Raw genomic sequence first — 20,194 nt, forward strand, 5'->3', positions numbered from 1 at the left:
CGCCCGCACGGCGCCGCCCCGGCACAAGGTCGCCAGGGGGCGGGGCCTCCCACGGGCCACGCCCCTCCAGCTCTGGCCACGCCCCTCCAGCTCTGGCCACGCCCCGCCGCCGCCGCCGCAGCGGGGCCGCGCCCGGAGCCGCCCGCGCCCCGCGCCGGCTCCGCGGGCCGGGCACGGAGCCGCCGCCGCCGCCGCCCCGCGGGCCCCGGGACGCCGCTGCCCCGCGCTGCCCCGCGCCGGCAGCCTCGCAGTGTCCCCGCGCGGGGAAGCTCTCGCGCAAACCCCCATCGGAATGCTTTCAGTTTATTTCGACAGCGCTTCGGCGAACGGGAAAACGCAAGAATATGAGTCAGCTTTGAAGCAAACATCCCTCGTGGGCTTTTAAATTAACCCCTAACGCGGAGAGCGCAGCGAAGGATCCAGTTTCGAGAAACCCAGCTCGGAAATGTTCTCCTCTCCAAGCGCCGGCGAGCCTCACTACCTCGGGGCGGACGCTAGCGTTGCTCCTCTTCCTGATCGGCACCCGTGTGCCCTGATCCGCTACAACCGTGACACCTGGGCTGGCCTGGGTCACTTCTGCAGTATTCAGGACTTCCCCGTGTCTCCAGAGTGCTAGACTTAAACACACCCTGTAGACTCTGCGTAATTGCCACTGGCACAGGAACAGACAAGTGCAGGATTCCTAGAGCTCACCTCATTTCAGGAGAGACGGGAATGGCAACATTAAATTAGAAAAACTGTTTCCCTCTGCCTGCATAACCATAAAAATGTTCACTTTCTTTTTTTCCCCCTGCTAATCAGTGCTCAACATGACAAAAGTTCGATTCAAGCCATCCCCACATCCACAGGAGATGCTGGCGTGACTCTGCCCAGTTTAGGCCGACAGCAAAGAGGACAGTTCGAAACTGCAGCGAACACCTCACAGCTTGGCTCACCCGGGTCTCATTTCTGGTTCTTATCTGCACCCAGATCACTCCACAGGCCTAACGCAATGACGTCAAAGGAGCAGAACCCATGTTATACTCAAGGCAGAGCTTTTGGCAAGACCCAGTTCTCCTGCTGCCAAAGCGTAAATGAGGATGATGCCACTTCGGTATGTTGCAGGGATGGTCCAAGGGCAAATCTGGACCAAGAAGGGACTGAACAGACACCCTTGTCTGAGCTTCCCCTTTCCTTTCTCCTCAGAACCGAGCAGGCAGTCCCTGCCCAGGACTCCCACACAGCGGAGCCATAAACCTTGGGAACAGTTCATGCTACTGTCACCAGCCCAACAGGATCCCCTGAACAAACGCAGAGGCTAACTGTTTTTTTTCACTGTGGACATACGCTGCTCAGGTGGCAAGACTGTCTCGATCTGAAATGACACAAACTGGCCCTTCTTCAGCTTCTTCAGGGAAGTGGTAGCGTTGCTCCCAAACACGTTGTCCTCCACTTTGAATGGAAGAGAGGGGAGGCCTCGGCTTTTCCTTTTCACACTCTTCCGCTCCTGCTTGTAAGCTGTGGTCATGTTGGCAATCACCTGTAAAGTAGATTGCTCATGTTGGGCCTTGAAATGCTGCTTAAAAATTAGCTCTTCCCTGTCTCACATGAGCTCAGCTGCTGAAAGCCCTCACGGCAACAGAGCTACGGGGGAGCTGAGCTTTGTAAGACGTTGTGCCAGCAAGTGCCAGCACAGTTGCTTCCACCAGCAACTCGGGGCAGAGGAGGGACTAGACAAGGTCCTAGTCCCATTCTCACCAAGAAGGCATGAGACTTTACACTGCATGAGACCTTACATTAAGAAATCATGATTTCATCTCTGTGCTCAGAAGACCTGTTAGATCTCCATCGGCAGAGGGCAGAAGGGGATCCAGGCTGGAGCAACACTGGGCCCGGGGAAGCTTTTAGCTTCTCTTGTTAATAACAACTGCTCCTGCCCTGGTCGTCAGAGGAGCCCTTACGGACAGGACGGGATGCTTCACCATTGCCCGACAGAGTTCTTGCTGCCCTGTGTCACCATGTGTATCTCCATTTCACCAAAGGGAAATCTGAGCTGCTGAGCTTGCGCTGCCAAGAGGAGAAGCTGGGAACAGATCCCACATGTTCAGCTCCCAGGCCTCCTCCCTCCCACAGTTTTACTACAAAAGTCCAGGTGGGATCAGAGGGGACTACATAACCCTATCTGAGTCAAAGAAGTGGCCAAGCAAGCAAAGGCACTTGAGCCTTGTCTAGCACTTTTTGGCATGCAGATCTCCAAGGGACATCAAGGTCATTTTTCAAGTCAGGAAACCAAGATAGAGAGAGAAAAAATAATTTGCCCAAGGTCACCCAGCACATTAGAGGCACAGCCAGGAACTGAATGCTGCTGGCCTTGCTTGGCGAATCCAGCACTATACTGCAAGGCTGCTAGTCTCCATTGCAGCCCCAGCCTTCCCAGTTTCTCTCTTGCCATTTTGGACTAGGGTTATGTTTAATAGTCCTTATTACATGGTAGGTCCCCAAGGGCTTTTTTTGTCCCTGCCTAATAAAGGACTAACTTGAGATGCAGATTATAAGGCAGAATCCTGGGCAGATTATAAGGCAGAATCCTGGGCAGGCTGAGACACAGCTCTCATTAGCCCTGAGGAGGTAAGCTAGTACCTGGCATTTTCTCACCCAACTCTGAGCTGCAGCACCCTCAGCTTCCCGAGGAAAACTCATGGTGACAGCTCAGCACTGGAGAGGGTCAGGCTATATTCTTGCTGCCCTTGGCACATTCCAACATGCCACTGCCCATCTCTTCTCTCAAGCCAGGCTGGTGAAGTCTCCGGCACTGCTTCACTGGCTTCCACCTCGCTCTTTCCCAGCCAGATGTGCACCCTGGGCGTTTCCAGCGCAGGGCCTCCCTGCCACCCTCCACTTCCACACAGTGGTTTGAGCCTATCAGCCACCTTCCACACCCAGCGGCAGGAGAGACACCTGCGAGATGGCCACGCTCCACCTGCACAGATGGGGCCAAGGGCCATCTCTGCGTGCATGAGCCAGCATGTGCTTTCACAATATTTGCATGGTCAATCCCCTCTGGGTGGCTCTTTTATAGCCTGCTGCAAGGGATGTGTGGGAAGCTCAGAGGCCTGCAAAGTGATTCCAAAGCACTGCAAGACTTACAATTTCCTTCACCGCGTTCTGCTGCTCCTGAACTGCGGCTGTGAATGGTGGGAGGCTGTCTGCCTTACTGGAGCCAGCCCCCTGCTCTTTAGAGTCCTTGACAAAATCCACCTGCAAGGTACAGAGATCTGGGTGTTATTTAATAATTCTGCCAATGACAAACCTCCTACACAACTCTCCTTTATCAAGAGGTTACCTCAGATGACAGGCACACGTATCGGTTGAACATGAGGAAGAAGGGAGTGTACTTTGTGATGGAGTTGACTGAGGTGCGGAAATCAAAGAGCACAGGATCAAGGTGGGCATCCCATTCACTGGGTTTCTCATTCACCACATTGCAGATGGAGGATTTGAGCACCTCAGTGCTGCGGTCATCCAGGCCTGTGCAGTCTGCAGGATCTGCAGGGGTGAGGATCTGTGAGATGTTCCAGCGCTCACACAAATGCCGGCTGACCTGCAAAGGCAGGGGGTTAACATTCACCGAAGAACAAGGTGGGTTTGCACCACAGCAGCAGTCAGCTAACAGCCTCCACAGCATGAGCGTGGCACTGCCCCAGGCCCAGGAGACGCTGTTCAGCATAAGCTGCACAGTCAGCCTGGTGGCTACCATGAAGACCAGCAGTTACAGAACAGGTTTGGGAGCCTATCTCCTGTGTACTTCCAAGTGCCTTAAAACAACAGGCTCTGGCACTGACACATCAGGGACAGCTAGAAACACCAGGTCAGAACTGAAACTCTTGTGCCTTCCTACTACAGATCCTTGAATGATGTTATGCAGGCAGGTAGTCAGTGGGATGTGATTAAGTCACCTTCTTTAAGCCACATGGTTACTGTGAGCGGACTCCATACTACTTCTAATGAAACACACTGAGCAGAAATCTTCCTGAAGGCCTGGAAATACTACAGAAGTGGGAGGAAAGTCTGGGGGCATGCCATGCTCCCCAGGATTGTCAGAGCCTGACAGAAGGTTTTGCAACAACTATCTCTGTGTTTGAGGCTTTCCACAGTGCTGGGAAACTGGGCTAATCTCAGGGCAGGGCAGGAAACTCACAGATATCATCTCACAGGACCCTTTCCTACAGAGCAGAGAGGCTGCTCTGGAGGTGTGGCTGGAGGGCTTGCACAACAGAACCACAGCTTCCAAATCCCTAACGCAGTGAAAGCACTGGCAAGTCATCTCCTGCTTGCAGCAGGGCAGGGGCAGGGAGAAGGCAGCATCAGCCCCTAGCACCCTGCACGTGGCATGCTGTGGCTCTGACTTTGGGAGATGCTGCCCAAAAGAAAATGCTCAAGGTCATGCGGCTTTTCTCTGGACCATCCAGCACATGACTTACCTCCTCACAGAAGTCCCAGCTCTGACTGGCATAAATGTTCTTGGATGCTCCAAACCTGAACAAAAAGAGGAGGACACAACCACTTTTACTCCATCAGCCTCAGGGCAGAGCTGAAGAGTTCATGCCTCATGGAAAAGGGGATAAAAAAGGGCAGGGACTCTCCAAAGGAGCTCAGTGCTAAAGAAGTAGGCATGGCTTCAGCTTCCCCAGAACAGAGAGAGGTTGGCTAGCTCCACCTATTCCAAAATAGCCAAGCTTGTTTGCTTTTGAATGGTAAGACAGCAGGAGAAACAAGCAGAGCGTCTTGCTCTGAATGCAAATCACTACTGACCACATGCATTTTTCACAACATTCAGTGGTGACATGCACCACGTGAGTGCAGCATAAAAACTTTCTGGGAGGGAACAGGGGATGGTTTAAAGCTTCTGCATAGAACTGGGGCATCAACTCTCTTGGCCTTGGAGCTACTCAGAGAACAACTGCTGTGTGTTTCTCTCCATCCACAAAAACAAAAGGGTAACAGGTTCTTCCTAGATACTCTGGTGAAGAGCAACTGAGAGGCATTGCATAGGCTCTAGAAGGGAGAATTCCTGCAGGGAACCATCTTGTGGATATGTAATATTTCTGCAACACATGTCCCAGGCTCCCTGTCTCTCTGCAGAGGTGCAATGTAACCAGCAACAAAAGAGCCCACCTGTAAAAAATTGTAGCCAGGGCTTTAGCTGCTGATAAGGGATCTTTCTTTTGCAGAGGAACAGCTTCAATCCACTTAGTGAAACAGTCAGTCACAGTGAGGACATGTGTATTGCTCTGGCTTGTCTCAGGAAAAGGTCCTGCATAAACAATCATCAAGAAAAATCAATACAATGCTGTTAATATCACCCAAATGAGAAAGGTAATAACCCAGCCCAGCAAAATGATCACTGCAAAAAAGAAAACAACCACAATCCTGCCCTGCAATGTCATTTGGATGGTACATTTCCGTGACATTTGTCAGCAAAAATACACCCATCGCAGTCCCAATTCTGGGAAGCAACGCACGCCCACAACTCCCATTACGCGTAGAGAGGCAGCCGCGCCAATCGCGTGGATCACTTTGCACCTCAGTCGGCTGCTAGGGCCTCCTTGGCGCCTCCTCATCACAGACGTAAGCAGCTTTCGCTCGCAGGCTGCCTCAAGCCTGCCACACTTCCTGACGGCTGGCGTGGAAGCCTCGAAGAGCCCGTTTGTCAGCCACAAACACTCACCATGAATGTCTAATCCCAGCACTTCCCAGGGTGATTCCACTTTGACAAGCCTTGCTTTCCGTGATACATTCTTGTTGTGCTCTGCATTTTGGCATGTTTCACACATTTTAATCTGGAAGGGGAAAAAGAAAAATCACATTAAAAGACTTCAAAATACGCTGACAAATTCTGTCAGATTCCACCTGCACGGGTTACGAGTGAATGAGCGAGGCAGTACACCTGAGCCCCTTCTCCGCACCCAGTGAGAACAGAGGGAAATGAGAAAACCAGGGCAGTACACAATAGGCTGACGCAGCTCACCTTTAACAAAACTCACCTGACAGCTTTCCCTCACACCATAACCAATTTTCTCAAGGTGGCCTACAACTAAGACATTTATCATTCTGCTTTTTGGCAAACATTTAGTGTATTTTAACATCCAGGCTGGAGCTAATAGGAATTAGTAAGAGAACTCTGGGAAAGGCTAAGTTATCTAAAGGAAAGGGAACAAGTCACAGGAGGATAAATATCAAGAAAGAGATTAAGAGGTTAAAGAACAGCCATTATTAGATCATTCTGAGACTGAACTTACGGATTATCTTAATAACCTTAGCACAAAAAGAAGTACAAACGTGAAATTTCCTGATGACAAAAATGGGAAGTGTGATCACACAACGCAGGTAAGAACATGACAAAGAAGTTTTACAAAATGTAAAGTGACACGTATGAGGAACAAACAGCACACTTCAGCTACTAGCTAGAAAATCATCAGCCCTGGGATGCTAGAGAGGCAAGGGCTGCTTGGGTCATTCACTGTAACCGTCCTTCTTCAAACCACGCTGTCACAGAGCCCTGCTGCAGGGGACCTTCGTCAATACAACAGGAGAGGCAGGAGCAGCCAAAGGGAGCTGGTGGAAACACCAGGCTGCTCCTCGCACTACAACAGTAGTACAACAGTCAAGGAAAGTGAGAAGCTCTGGCAGGAATCCAGCATGTCCAAAGCTAGACCCAACCATGCTCGTCTGGAACAGTCCCACACTCCCATCCGGCCAAGCCTGCCCTGCATGAGGAGGCCTACCTGTGCAGGTTTCCTGATGCTCAGGAGAAAGACATCCAATCTATCCAGCTGCCTCAGGCCGTTCCAACAGTTTCACCTGCAGAGTTACTTAGTGCGTGGTTTCAAAGCAACAGGCACTAGAAACAACATCATCCCTGCATTAGGGCTCTTTCAGCTGCGCATCTGGGATTCCTGCCTGAACATCCTGGGAAATACTTCTGACACTGACACTGTCAATGCTCTAAACTTACCCAGTCCACAACATCCTTCACAATCCCCAGCCAGTAGTACCGGCTCTGAATCCTGTGCACGGTCTTCTTCTGGCCCAGGTGGTTCCCGATCTCAGTGAAATGGCTTTCCAGGAAGACTTGTCGCCTCCGTTCAGGATCCACAATCACCTCGCGCTTTTCTTCCTTCTTGGGTCCCACGTAGTAGAGGCAGCCACCTGCAGAGGTGAGAGGGCTGTCAGCCAAGCCACCGCTCCACAGCACACCACTGGGCTCAGGCCACCCTGGAGAGGTTTATCTGAAACAACATGCTCACACAGACACTTCAGCTATTCCATCCCAGGTAAGCGAGTATTTTCCACAGGGGGGAAAAAACAGGTGAGAGACAGCAGAGTGCGACTGCTGCCCTGGGAGCGTCTGTGGTACCTCCGGAGAAGCGGCTGAACGCGATTTTTCCTCAGATGAACCCCAGGACCTCTTACCTGCCCCCAGGGACGAGCAAACCCCTCGGGTACAACAAGGCCATGCTGGTCCCCAGGGCCGGGCAGGGCCCACCCCGCCAGGCACCGCTGTCGCCCCCCTCCCAGAGGCCCCGGCGGGGCTGCTCCGCCGCCGCGCGCGGGCCCCCACCGTCGACGACGAATTTCTGGGCATAACGCTTGAGGTTCTTCCTCTGGATGGAGCAGAAGCTGGGCGGGAAGCAGCCCTCGGCCAGCAGCCGGTAGATGTCCTCGAACTTGCTGCTGGGGCCGCACGGCTCGGCCGCCGCCGCCACCACCACCTCCTCCTCGGCCACCTGCAGCGCCGACTCCATGGCCCGCACGGGCCGAGCCGGGCCAGGCCGGGCCGGGCCGGGCCGGGCGCCCCCCGCGCCGCCGCCGCCGCCGCCCCCCGCCCCCGCGCGCGCGGGGAGGGGCGGGGCGTGAGGGGGGGGCGGGGCGCGGCCTGCCCGCGGCGCTCAGGGATCGTCTGCGAATATCGCTCGCCGTGCGCTCAGCCCGAGCCAGCGGCGCTCCCCGCCAGCCTCGGCGCCAAGCCAGCCCCGCGGCGGGGTCAGCCCCCCACCGGGGCGGGTGCACGCTGCGGGGCAGCGATTTTTGTCTGCTGCGCTGCGACCGCTGCAGGCCCGGGCTTGGTGACGTCGTTAAGATTACAAAAAAAAAAAAAAAAGCATGAAAATGGGAGAAAAGGGACAAGTTTCAAGCCGCCTCGTTTGTTCATCCCGTTAGGAATTTCCCCACGCCCCCTTGCACGCGTCAGCGGGGCCGGAAGCGGCGCGCAGCGCTCCGCGGCGGAGCCGCTTCGCGGCCGGACCGGCGCCGCTGCCGTCCGGCGGGAAACATGTCCGCGACGCGCCCGTTCCTGGCCTGCGCCTGCTTCTTCTCGGACAACGTGTTCGTGGGGCGCTACGGGCTGCACGTCCGGTACCGGGACGAGCGGCAGCTCCGCCGCGACCACGGGCGGGTAACGGCTCGGGGCGGCGCGGCGCGGGGGGAGGCGCGGGAGCCGCCGCCCGGTGCCTCAGAACCGGGCCGAGGCCGCAGAGCCCAGGCGGGGAATTTCCTTAAACCGCGTTAGTTCGTGAGGCGGGAAACGGCCCGTGACTGCGCGCGTCCGTTACAGGCGCTGAGGGAGCGCGGCTGCAGGAGCGACGAGGCCTTCGAGGCGGTGCTGAGAGAGGTAAGCGCGGCTTCGCCGCTGCGTCCCGCAGAGCGGGCCGGGCCGGGCCGCGGCGGCGCCGAGGGAGCCGCTGGGCCGGGCAGAGCCGGAACGCGCCGCCCCGGCTCGTCTCCCCCCGCGTCTTCCCGGTGCAAATCGCGGGCTGGAGAGAGACCGCAGACAAAACCTCCGCGCTGGCGCCTCAGTCCAGGGCTGGATGTTGTCAGGAGGCATTTGCTGACTGCAAGCTGAAAGTAAAGGCTGTAATTCAGTTGCCATAATGGACCCCTGCGGCGCTGCCTGATCGGTTTTAGTCATTTGGCTCCCAGCTGTTTTCTAGTTCTTCTTCTCCCATTTCATCTTTTGCGAGCTACTTTTAAAGAGTGCCTTGAGAGGGCAGCTTTTACCCGGGCATCCTGCAGAGTGCGGGTGCGGCCTGCCAGGGCAGGCAGCAGCGCCTCAGGCACGCAGCAGGAACTCTCCCCCAGGCCCTCCGACAGCAGGGGAGGGCGGGCGGCTGGGTTACTCAACTGCCTGCCTTTCCAGGCCTGGACAAAGACAGCTCTCACACAGAACCAGCTCCAATTTCACTCCTTTTTTCAGCTAGGGAGTGTTAAAATTAATCTCACAAGGGTTTATTAAATAGGAAGAGCTGCATGAATTAGCTGTTATTACAGCTTTTTCCTCTGAAATGACCGATTGGTCTGTCCCCACAGCACTTAGTAGTAATTCCTTCATTCTGTCTCCTTTCTAGTAAGTGTCTTCATTTTGGACAATGATTATATTGCTAGAACATAAGCTAGACTCTTAAAGTGGCAATTCATAGGGAATGCTTGAAAGGGTCAAAATCTCACAGCTTCAATTGACACATCCATGGAAAGATTTCAGAATCATTTTTTTAAGATATCCTTGGTGGGAATGTGTCTTAAATCCCTCATAGGCACTTGACTTTGCAGAGCTGTATTTTACTTGTCTGTTGTACAGAAAAGCAAAGGCACACAAGCTCTGTCTCCTGGAGATGCCTTGAACAAAAATAGATGGCTTAAATCACTGAGCAAGTTCCTGGAGTTGTTTTAGATGCAGCCAGTCTTTGCTTGTTTAAGAAGATGCCCTTTGTTTATTCCAGGTTGAGGCAGAAGTGCAGAGAAGAAAGCAGTTAATTCATCAGTCAGTGGAACGGAAATCCATCATTTCACAGCGTTACAAACCAAAACATCCAGAAGTGTACGTTCTGCAGGTAGACAGTATGTATGGAATCTATTTTGCACCCAAGGAATTGCTAGAAAGTTTGTTTTTGCAATAGGAAGTCCTCTTCTCCTCAGGATCTTTCACAGTTCTGGAGCTGCACTGTTTTAAAAGCAAAACAACTGTCACAGCCTAGCATATTCTCCAGGCAAGATTCTGCCTGGTTTACAGCCAGATAAGGGTAATTATTTATTAAAGCTGCCCCAGCACCCAATACTGAGCTCAGAATACCATTGGTAATTTAGGCCTAAAGCTTCACCACAGCAAACAGGGTGAGTGGAATCTCAGGAACAGCCAACAGAAATCAGCATTGAAGGTCTCGACAGAGACAAGTTTCTGGGTATTAAGTGAGGCATGGCAGCAGGCTGCTTGCATGTATACAGCCAGATGAATGCAAGCTGCCCTCTTTGTTGTGGGCTGCTCTGACTTGAACTTCATTACATTTGCAAGACCAAAGACTTCCCACCTGGGTAATTACCACAAAGCAGCAGTGGCAGACAAGTTGTCACAGACCTGCTGCTCCGTGATGCTCTAGTAGCAAGTTCTGCTGTTGTCTGCCACAGTCTTGTGAGGAAGGAATCACAGCAGAGCCTCATCACTCTGTTGTGCCTAGACCATGACAAAATGCTAACTCTGTTAAGAATGACTTTGCACTTACCTGCTACATGTCCATAATGTGAGCCAGGCTCTTTTCCCATCGTGCCAAGGATAAATCTGGCTAGTTACACTTAGAAACATCCATGAATGCAAGCAAGCCGCAGTTTACCTGAACCACCAAAAAAACCACAAGTATCATTCTGCCTTTCCTGTTATATAAATAACCAAGTGTGGCCATCAGCCTTGGTCCCTAGCCTCTACGTAGTTTCCTATGGCTGTCTGAAAGTCTGTTTCCTTGTTGGATTGTAAAAGCCTGCATGAGCTAATTGTTTTTCCGTGTATTTCTATCATCCTCCTCTTGACGCAAGGATTCGTTCCTGGCCCCAGAGTTTCTAGAAATCGTGAGATACTGCACGTCACCAGATGCTCATCTCGATGGCCTCCTGCACTACACTGAGTCCTTCTCAGGTAAAGGAAACAACTCATCAGCAGCAATGAACTCCCAGTGTGACACTGCATCTTCAGTGACAACAGCTATTTTCAAGCCCTGTCTTCGGTACCTGAGCTCTGATACTCAACCAAAATAAGCAGGATGTTATTTTCTACCTGTTGAAAGTCTCTGGAGAGGCAGTAGTGTGCAGCAGTAGCGTGCAGCAGCTATACTCTGGATGCGATCCTGTTTTCTGGTTTTCCAGCCCCAGTCTACTGATGTCTCAGCAGAGACATCTACCTGCAAAACCCTGGTGCCTGAGGTTTTGGTTGTACCATGAGCTCACAAGGAAGCCTACTGAAGGAACCTCATTAGCCCGGAGGCTTAGTTTTCTCCTCCCTAAGTGCTTTACTGTTTCAGATAATCCTCTTCGGTTAGTCAGCGCTAGAGTATTTACAGTCTCAATGTCAGCCTTTTTAAAAGAAATCTTGGTTTTCTCTTTCCCTAGTGGCATTCATGAAGCTCTTTCCCTACAAGAAACACTATAAAAATGTAGAGGGGAAGCTGCTGTAAAGTTGCCCACTTCTCTCAAGGCAGCAAGGGAAGAGAGGGTGAGGGGGGAAGGCAAGCGTGTGATTTCAGGGCTCACAGTGGTTATTTGTTTGAGGAATGGTTGCCAGGCATACAGCCTTTCCATGTGGTCTTTATCAAAGCTCCTATACCCTTAATCCTGAGCCTGCTCCCCCCCTACACAGACCTTTGGGGCCCTACCCTGAAAGGCCGCACACAAAACAGCCCTCCCAGAAGGTTGGCACTGGGCAAGTGAATTCCCCCATCCCCTAAACAGTCTTGACTCCCATTCATCTGCGAGCCCGTAGCTGGACTGCCTGGGATGAACTGTTGATGCAGTATCCTCCCTACAGAGCTTGTGGACCCTCTCAAGGCATTTCCTTGGCACCTACAGCAGGCATTTAAATCAGTGCCAGGTCTTCTGACTGGATGGGAAAACCAGGAAGCAAAGGGCCAGTATGGACAACAGATACATCCCAAAACCTGTCCCAGGAATGGTGCCAGCCCTTTGAGCAGCCTGAGCACGGTGAAGCATGTGGGTGCTGCATTCCCACTGATGCCAGTACCATCTACATAGACAGTGTGACAGCCAGGTACTTTTTTTTTCCTGTTGCTCTCCCCACTGAGCTGTATCTCCCTTCTCCTGACAGATAAGAGGATCTATCGACTCCCAGTGTTCACAGAGGAGTTCTGCCAGGCCTTTGTTGATGAGCTGGAGAACTTTGAGCAGTCAGACATGCCTAAAGGGAGGCCCAACACAATGAATAACTATGGGGTAGGACTCACTGGCTCTTGTTGTTCTTTAGGGGGAGTGTTCATGAGCAGACTCTGTTTACCTCCTTGCTTCACATGCCTTTCCTCTCCAAAACATGCATAATTTGAGTACAGCATAATTTGAGCATAGCCTCCTTCCCTTTGGCTGAGGGAATGTGTATTACTTAACCAGAGACAAAAGGACAGGGCAAAGCAGGGGAAGGGGATGAGAGCTGACATCTCAGAGCAAAGAACACCTTGTACTTAAGCAACACCCCTTTAAATCAAAGACACTATTTTTAAATGAACAGTCAACTTTTAATCTTACTTACTGTCTGTTTGCCATCACTTTTCACCTTTACCCTCATTCCTTTGTGTGTAGCTGGAGCCTTTGCTCTTCAGTCTTTTATCTGAGCAAGTAGCAGGGTTGAAGAATAAGACCCAGCTCTGCAGCAGCTCTGATGAAGCAGCAGATGTGACCTAGTTGCTGGTCAGCTGGTCCCATCTCCTCTCTCTTTGGGACAGGTTTTGCTAAATGAGCTTGGGATGGATGAAAGCTTCATCACACCCCTGCGTGAAAAATACCTGCGGCCCATAACAACACTGCTTTATCCTGACTTGGGGGGTGCTTGTTTGGACAGCCACAAAGCATTTGTGGTCAAGTACTCACTACATGAAGACCTGGATTTGAGCTCTCACTATGACAATGCAGAAGTCACCTTAAATGTTTCACTGGGAAAAGACTTCACAGAAGGCAACTTGTACTTTGGGGATTTTCGCCAGGTATTGAGCATCTTTCTAATTTGCACCCTGATTCTATTTCCTGCCACCCTCCCCAATTTCAAACCTGTAGCTGTGTTTAAAGAAGCTGGAAGCAGCTGTGTCAAAAGGTTGTTATTAATTAGAACTCTTAGAACAATTAGAATTGTTTTTTTTTCTTCAACTGTAGTTCAGATTTCTGTCTAGAGAAGCCAGCAGATAGAATGAATAAGGAGTTGCCAGTACGAAATATTAGTTAACTTGTGGCTAATCTAAAATAAACCAAAAAAACCCCATTATTCACTTCTAACAGTCCAAACCACTCTACCCTCTCCCCCTCCTTTTTTTAAAGGCAGAGGTTGCATATGAGCCTTTTCTACTACAGAAAAAGATATCAATAGTTAAGCTAATTGCAGCCAAATAGAAGATATAGACAAATTTCACAACAGAAACTGGAGAGAAACCAACCCATCTTTTCACAGCTGAAATAATGAGCAGGGAGGTGCGGAGAGAGAAGCAGAAGGCATTTAAATCTGTGGCCCCCATTCCCAGGGGAATCCTGGCAAGAGAAGGGTAATAACACCAATACACCGATCAACCTGCTATTTTGACTGAAACTCTGTGTTTAAATTCCCCCTGGACCCAGTACTAGCTATGTCTTACTTGCACACAGTTGTACTGAACTGCTGCCAGGTCACCACAGAAGTGACTGCATTTCAGAGCCCCAGCGAGTCTTCTCCATTTCATTTGCTGAGTGGGCAAAAAAGATGGCAAGTGAAAGCTGCGACTGTTTGAGCATTGTCCTGCCAATGACCTTCTGGTGTAACGCTGAATCTGCCTCCCTGTGTTCCAGGATCCCACCCCTGTGCCAAAGTACATGGAGATCGAACACGTGGGAACCCAAGGGCTGTTACACCGAGGGGGGCACATCCACGGCGCGCTTCCCATTGCCTCCGGGGAACGCTGGAACCTCATCATTTGGATGAGATCATCTGCCATCCGCAACCAGCTTTGCCCCATGTGCAACAAGAAACCCGACCTGGTGGAAGCAGAGGGGTTTGGAGACGGGTTCACAGCGACCCTCGATGATGATGTGCCTGAGACTGTGAATCTCTGTTCTTTGTGGTAGCAGATAGCAGGGTATGATTTCTCCAGACTGAGATGACTGATGTTGCTTTCTGACCTCTCAGACCGTGTGAGTGGACTCTGATGGCTGCATCAGTCATGTAACAACTAGCTGTCACCTGGGAAAATGAGACTGAATCAATGCTGCTGGGGTTAGGGAAGCTAGCTGCTTGGCGGCTCTGGAGCCGGTACTTGGGCTAGTCTGGGCTTGCACTCTGCCTCAGGCGCTGGAGAATGGAAGATATAAAAAGCCTTAACACTTTGATTCACTGCAGAGGCTGTGTAAATATTTTCAGGTATACAAGAAAGACCAAAGCTGCCTGGCCTTTGTGAAGACCTTTGTACCAACAGCAGCACTGTGGGTTCCTCTGCAAATGGAAAAGAATCATACAATAAAGTCTTATAATTACTGCTCCTCTCCTATTTGCAGGCAGTCCTGCCTCTTCCAGATGAAAGAGTCGAGCCTTTTGTTGCCAGGTGGCAACGAGGTTGGTAGAGCTTTACCTAGTCCAGGCTAGAAACACTTGTCAACGGAGAGAGCGCTGACACCACGGGGTGGGGGCGGTGGGGTGGGGTGGAGACCTTCTCTCAGGGACTCCACCAGCTCTTTTTGAGCAGACATTTCCCTTTCAAAGATACTGTGAACCTCAACTGAACGAGCAGAAATCAGCTTTACAGACAAAGCTCCAAGAGCTGCCTCTTATGTAACACAGCAAAACTTGCCAGAAGAAGGCAAGAGCAAACAATCTTAGCCTAAATGCTCAATTCCCTTCCTTTCGATACACAAACAGGTGGCAATGTAAATTAACCATCTCAGCGTGGGCACAGCAGGCGAGCAGGCCTGCAATGCCTTCGTCTGGCACTGAAGTCCCTTGGTGACTTACGCATTAAGAGGATCATGTGTCCTCTCTGTCCTGCTGCTAGCTAGTCGAGGGCGCAAAATCAGCTTCAGATGGAAGACTCATCTACAAAACAAATTAAAGATGCCAGATACCTTTTGATTTGGTTTCTGCATTTGGTGCTACAGAAAAGTAATTGCATGTATTTGATGTACACATACTGCACTGCACGTCTAGGGGGCTCTTTTCATTCATTTAGTCAGCTCCAGTAATTATGGTGTATGGACTTAGCATCATCCATGATTTTGAAAGGCTGAGTGCGAGCAGTGCCAGTGTAATTACTGCAAAGTGCTGATCTTAAGCCTTCCCAGCAGATCTGCTGTAATTCTGGCTGGGGATGCCATTAGCGTACAGTGCAGATCAGCTTTTCATTTGCAGAACTCATTAAAATTGCATCTTGGGAAGGGAAATACCCATTACATTTGTGCACCGAACCCCACTATCAGCATTTTTTTTTCTGCTTTCCATATCAGGAAAGCCAGTCACGAAGTCTTAATTTCCTTTGTCAGGAAATGTTACCGCTTCCTGTTTGCAGCTGAATGAGGCCAAGAAAATCAAAAGAAAGAGAAATTGAAAGAGAAATAGCATCCTAAGCCGTCTGTTGCCCAGCACCTGGGTCAGCTGCAAAAGGCTCCGCAGCCAAGCCCTAGGATGTACTAATATCTTCCCTTTTTCATTTAAAAACGGAGCCAGGAGGCCCAGGCCTCGGTGCCGCGGGGAGCCCCGGAACCAACGCGCGCGGCCGCCGCTGCCCGCCCGGCGGCCGGAAGCGGGGCGGGCAGCGCGGAGCCGGCGGCGGGCCGCTTCCGGTGCCGCGCTGAGCGCCTTACCTGCGGCGGGGCCCGGCCGGGAGCGGCGTGGGGAGGCGCATGCGCGCTGGGGCGGCACCCGAGGGCGGGCGCAGGCCGAGGCGGGCTCTTAAAGGGGCAGCGCGCGCGCGCCAAGCCGCCCTCTTAAAGGGCCAGTGGACACCGGGCTCTTAAAGGGCCAGCGCACGGTGGGCGCCCCCCGCGGGGGGCGGGGGGGGCTCGGGCCGGGGCCCGCGGGGTGGCGGGCGGCCGGTGTGACGCGTGGGCCGGTTCGCCGGGAGGGCGAGAGCAGGGTGGGCTGCGGGGCCGGGGCGCCATGGCTCGCGGCCGGGCCCGGACGCCGTCCCGGAGCAGGAGCCGGAGCAGGAGCCGGAGCCGGAGCCGGCGGGAGAGGAAGGCGAAGAGGCGGCGGCGAAGCAGCAGGGAGCCGTCCGGCGGCAGCCGCTCCCCGGCGAGGCCGCGGCGCTCCGGGTCCCGCTCGGCGGCGGCTCGGCGCGGTAAGGCCCGGCGAGGCCCCGCTCTCGGTGGGCGGCAGACGCCCAGCCTGGGCCCGGGCTGGGGGGAGAGCGGGGCTCCCCGCCCGCAGCGGGACACGGGTGTCCTCGCCCGGCGTGGGGGGGAGGCACGGGGCAAGAGGGGCCCCAGGCCCGGGGAGCGCGGCGGCACGGACGCGGCGTGGGCCTGCGTCGCCGCTGCCGCCGGGCCGGGCCGCCGCGCTCAACCGCTTCGCGGGCGCTGCAGGAAGGAAGAAAGGAGGAAAGGCCAAAAAGCAGAGGAGGGCGAGTACGTCATCTTCTGGGCCAGCGTCCTCCTCCGCCAGCTCCTCCGCGTCCTCGACGTCCTCCAGCTCCTCTTCGGACGACTCCAGCGACAGCGACGCCAAACCGAGGAAGAGGCGGCACAGCAAAAAGAAGCAGGTGAAAGACAAAAAGAGGAAGAAGAAAAGGATAAAAAAGAAACTGAAAAAGAAGTCGAAGGAGAGGGCTAAGGAGGAGAGCGCCAAGGGGGACGCGGTGCCTGGCCCCTCGCTGGAGCAGTGGCAGAAGGAGGCGCTGATGGACGCCGGGCCAGGTGATGCCACGTTTCCCTCCTGCTCGGGCAGAAGAGCCTCGGGCTGGGGAGGCCGTGCGCCCGCTCCAGGGGCCGCGTGAGGTGCGCGGGGGGAGCAGGGCTGTGTGCGGAGCGAAACCCCCGACCCCCTCCCCTCCTATGGCCGTCTTCAAGCCGCACTGAGTGAGCATAAGCAGCAACATTCACAAATTCATTTTTTAAAGTATTTAGCGCTAGTTTATGAATGTTGGGAAATGTTGGGAGCTGGGAGCGAAGAGGCCGAACGAAAGGACACGGTCGGCAGTAACAAACTGGCAAAGCTGGTGCTGCCTCTGAGGCTGCGACGCCGACGTAGCTCTGCCTGGTTGATCACGGCTCCCCGAGCACCGCTGGGGTCAGGGCCGTGTCCGTGGCTGTTCGCCGCAGACACGGCTGCGTCCCTCGGCAGGCGGTGGCCCCGTGAGCTCAGATCTTACTAACTGACTCACTTCAGTTTTGACAGATGAGCAAAAATCCCGAATCCAGGCGATGAAGCCAATGACGAAGGAAGAGTGGGACGCGAGGCAGAGTGTCATAAGGAGAGTCGTGGATCCCGAAACGGGCAGAACAAGGTACGGTCCCCAGGGCAGAGCCCGTTGCCTGCTCGGAGGCACCTTCTCCATCCCCATCCGCATTGGGAAGGGGGGGCAGAGTCCCGGAGGATGCAGGTCAGCAGCAGCCAGCACCATGCACAGAGCTGGGTCCCCTGCAGCAGTGAGGGCTGGAGCCGGTCCCTCGCCGGTCCCATCCTGTCAGACCTGGTGAAACCTATTGGGAAGTGACAGGTTTGGCATCGAGCCGTCAAACTCTGCCGGGGTACTGTGCAGGGAGCTCGGGCTGGCTGGCCTCACCCCTGAGGACTCACCACTCCCAAGCGCTCTGCACGCCGGAGAAAAACAGGCAAACTATTGATTCCAGGAACAGCGCCGCATTTTGCAGCACCTTGCAGGCAGGGGAGTGTGGCAAAAGGCAGGCTGGCTTTGGCAGGGAGATGGGCGATCCGCAGGCACCCGGTGCCTGGCCAGCTCCCGCCAGGAGCCGTCATCCTCAGCAGGAGCACTGGGCCGTCTGCCCCCGCGTGCGAGTGGGGCGGAGGTGAACACTTCCCGTGGGGTTACAGACAGTCGAGCTGAAATTTGTTTAGCTGCCAAACAGAAATGATCCAGTTTTTAATAAACTGTATCTTCTCGGCGAGGGGGAAAAAAACATCACGCTGAAGAGAATTGGGTATGACAAGTCCAGCCTTAAAATAGCAGGCAGCCTGCAGGGCCGGGGGAGGCGCGCGGTGCAGGTCGTGTCCCCGGGAGGCACGGCACCGCGCGCAGGTGATTAAATCCCTCCGCGGCGTGAGCCACCTCCGGCGCAGCTGGGGCAAGGAGCTCCTCAGTCCAGCTGGCTTTCAGGCCAAAACTGGCCTGAAAAAAAATAAAAGCCTTGGGTGCTGGTTAAGTTTTGTTTGGCCAAAAAAAGAATTAGGCACCTAGTAAGAGCTTCAGGGAGCAGGCAGTCGGCGTGCCAGTCTGGGCGAGCCGCTAGCAGCGGGCAGCACCTGCGTGCTCACGGGCCCACTGGCGCTGGAGCAGCTCCGGAGCAAGTAGGCTTGTTGGGTTTTGTTTTCTGGCCCCGTACTGGCACGGTGCCGGAGCTGGTGCGGGAGCAGCAGCCAAGGGAAACGTGTGCGGTGGAGGGTGGGGGGGGTGCAGCACCTTCTGCTGTGGGGAAACCGCGGCCGACGCTGGCACGAACCCTTTCAGCCCCATGTGTCTCTTCCAGGCTTATTAAGGGAGACGGCGAAGTGCTGGAAGAAATCGTCAGCAAAGAGCGACACAAGGAGATCAACAAGGTAGAGGGGCACGGTGGCTGCGGGGGGTAACGCCAAGGGGCTCCAGTACCCTGGGGCCTGGTCCTGCCTCCCGGAGGGACCCTGCAGCGCCCGGGCGGCTCTGCCGGAGGAGCCGAGCCCCGTGGGCGAGCGCCTCTCCGTCCCTCCGCAGCAGGCCACCCGTGGGGACGGGCTGGCCTTTCAGGCGCGCACGGGGATGCTGCAGTGACGGCGCCGGCTCCGGCTCGGCCCGTCCTGCCTGCGAGACGCCGGCCCGCGCGGGACGCCGCCGGTTTCCTCCGCGCCGATGAGCTGGAGCCAGGCGGGCTGGAACGCCGCGGGCAGCCTCTATCGCTCCGTAAGTTATCGATGGGGAGGAGAGGCTTTGGTGGCTCCTCTTTCTCCGTGCTGGGCGTCGGGAGCCCACACCACGGGCTTGACCTTCCCGCCTGCGCTCGCTGCCTTCTTGGGGGCTGTGGCCACGGCAGCGCGAGGCAAACAGCTGTTGGTTCCCCCCCTCCCCTGCAAAATCTAGAAAATGTTATTACAGGGGAAAAAAATAAAAAGGGAAAAAGGCGGTGGTTGAAGGACAAGCGTGTCCTGCAGGACCGATCCGCACGGAGGGGCTCCCGGGTCTGTTTGGTGCTTTGACTCCATTAAACTGGCTCCTGCTCACCTCTGGGGTTTTTGTGACTTCCTGGCGTCTCCCAAGTAAGCAGGCGGAGAGCAGCCTTCTCGCATCTTTAATCGGGGTCACGCACGACGACGCTGCACGCGAAGTGCACCGAGGCGCGGGGCTGACAGCGAGGCGGAGACGGGAGGAGCGCAGAAGGTCCGTCGCACGCGAGCGCGGGCGGCCGCTCGCCTGGGGCCCCCGGCGCGCCTGCCAGCGGCTCCCTCCGCCCCGCTGGTACCCCTAGAGCAACTTTTTATAAATCAAAGATAACTAACATCACAGAATCTAAAACTGACAGTGAAGGATATCAAGAGGCAGAGGGCACGAGGGCAGAAGGGGGCTGTAAGGCTTCTAGCACTAAGAGGCGCTGCAGCAAACGGCAGCGACACCCGAAGAAGGGGCTGCTGCCGCTGCAAGCACGGGGGCCCAGCGGCTGTTACCCTCCTGCTCTCGGCTCGTGCATTGGACACTGTAAACATTTTTGGCATTTAAATTTTGCCTCGTCTGACTGAGGAAGCGAGCAAAAACCAGGAAAAGAAGCTGACGTGAGTGCACGGGTCTTTTTCTTCTTTTTTTTGGAAAAGGCTTTAAAGGGACCAATACTTCCAATATAAAAAACTGCTTTTTATAAAAATAATAATAATAATCTGAGCTCTGCAGAAGGGTTTGATTCCTGTGGAAATGATTGGGGGGAAAAAAGTAAATAAAAAATAACCAGAAACCCTGACAGAGGGTTTGCACTGTGCAGCACGCGCGGTACCGCCGTGGGCTGAGCAGAACCAGCGCCGCCG

The 20,194-nt window shown here is 54.2% G+C and overlaps 2 protein-coding genes across 4 annotated transcripts; both read left to right on the forward strand.

Moving 5' to 3' along the window:
• The first annotated feature begins 8,249 nt into the window (after nucleotides 1-8,249).
• OGFOD2 (2-oxoglutarate and iron dependent oxygenase domain containing 2) lies at nucleotides 8,250-14,519 on the forward strand. The gene is made up of 7 exons (XM_062590238.1): nucleotides 8,250-8,434; nucleotides 8,594-8,650; nucleotides 9,756-9,866; nucleotides 10,840-10,939; nucleotides 12,122-12,246; nucleotides 12,750-13,007; nucleotides 13,837-14,519. Exons 1-7 carry the CDS (start codon nucleotides 8,312-8,314, stop codon nucleotides 14,110-14,112), a joined length of 1,050 nt encoding a protein of 349 aa, XP_062446222.1. The 5' UTR covers nucleotides 8,250-8,311; the 3' UTR covers nucleotides 14,113-14,519.
• A 1,413-nt stretch (nucleotides 14,520-15,932) lies between these two features.
• On the forward strand, nucleotides 15,933-20,065 carry ARL6IP4 (ADP ribosylation factor like GTPase 6 interacting protein 4). Of its 3 annotated transcripts, none has more exons than XR_009960124.1 (6): nucleotides 15,933-16,313; nucleotides 16,558-16,887; nucleotides 17,360-17,477; nucleotides 18,679-18,748; nucleotides 18,900-19,085; nucleotides 19,440-20,065. XR_009960124.1 is itself a non-coding variant. In XM_062589686.1 (5 exons), exons 1-5 carry the CDS (start codon nucleotides 16,133-16,135, stop codon nucleotides 18,954-18,956), a joined length of 756 nt encoding a protein of 251 aa, XP_062445670.1. In that variant the 5' UTR covers nucleotides 15,933-16,132; the 3' UTR covers nucleotides 18,957-19,402. The 3 variants fall into 3 exon arrangements, 1 of the variants encoding a protein (XP_062445670.1); XR_009960125.1 differs by having other exon boundaries at nucleotides 19,444-20,065; XM_062589686.1 differs by lacking the exon at nucleotides 19,440-20,065 and having other exon boundaries at nucleotides 18,900-19,402.
• The last annotated feature ends 129 nt before the right edge of the window (nucleotides 20,066-20,194 follow it).

This window comes from Rhea pennata, chromosome 17 (genome assembly GCF_028389875.1).
Source record: "Rhea pennata isolate bPtePen1 chromosome 17, bPtePen1.pri, whole genome shotgun sequence".
Taxonomy (NCBI): domain Eukaryota; kingdom Metazoa; phylum Chordata; class Aves; order Rheiformes; family Rheidae; genus Rhea; species Rhea pennata.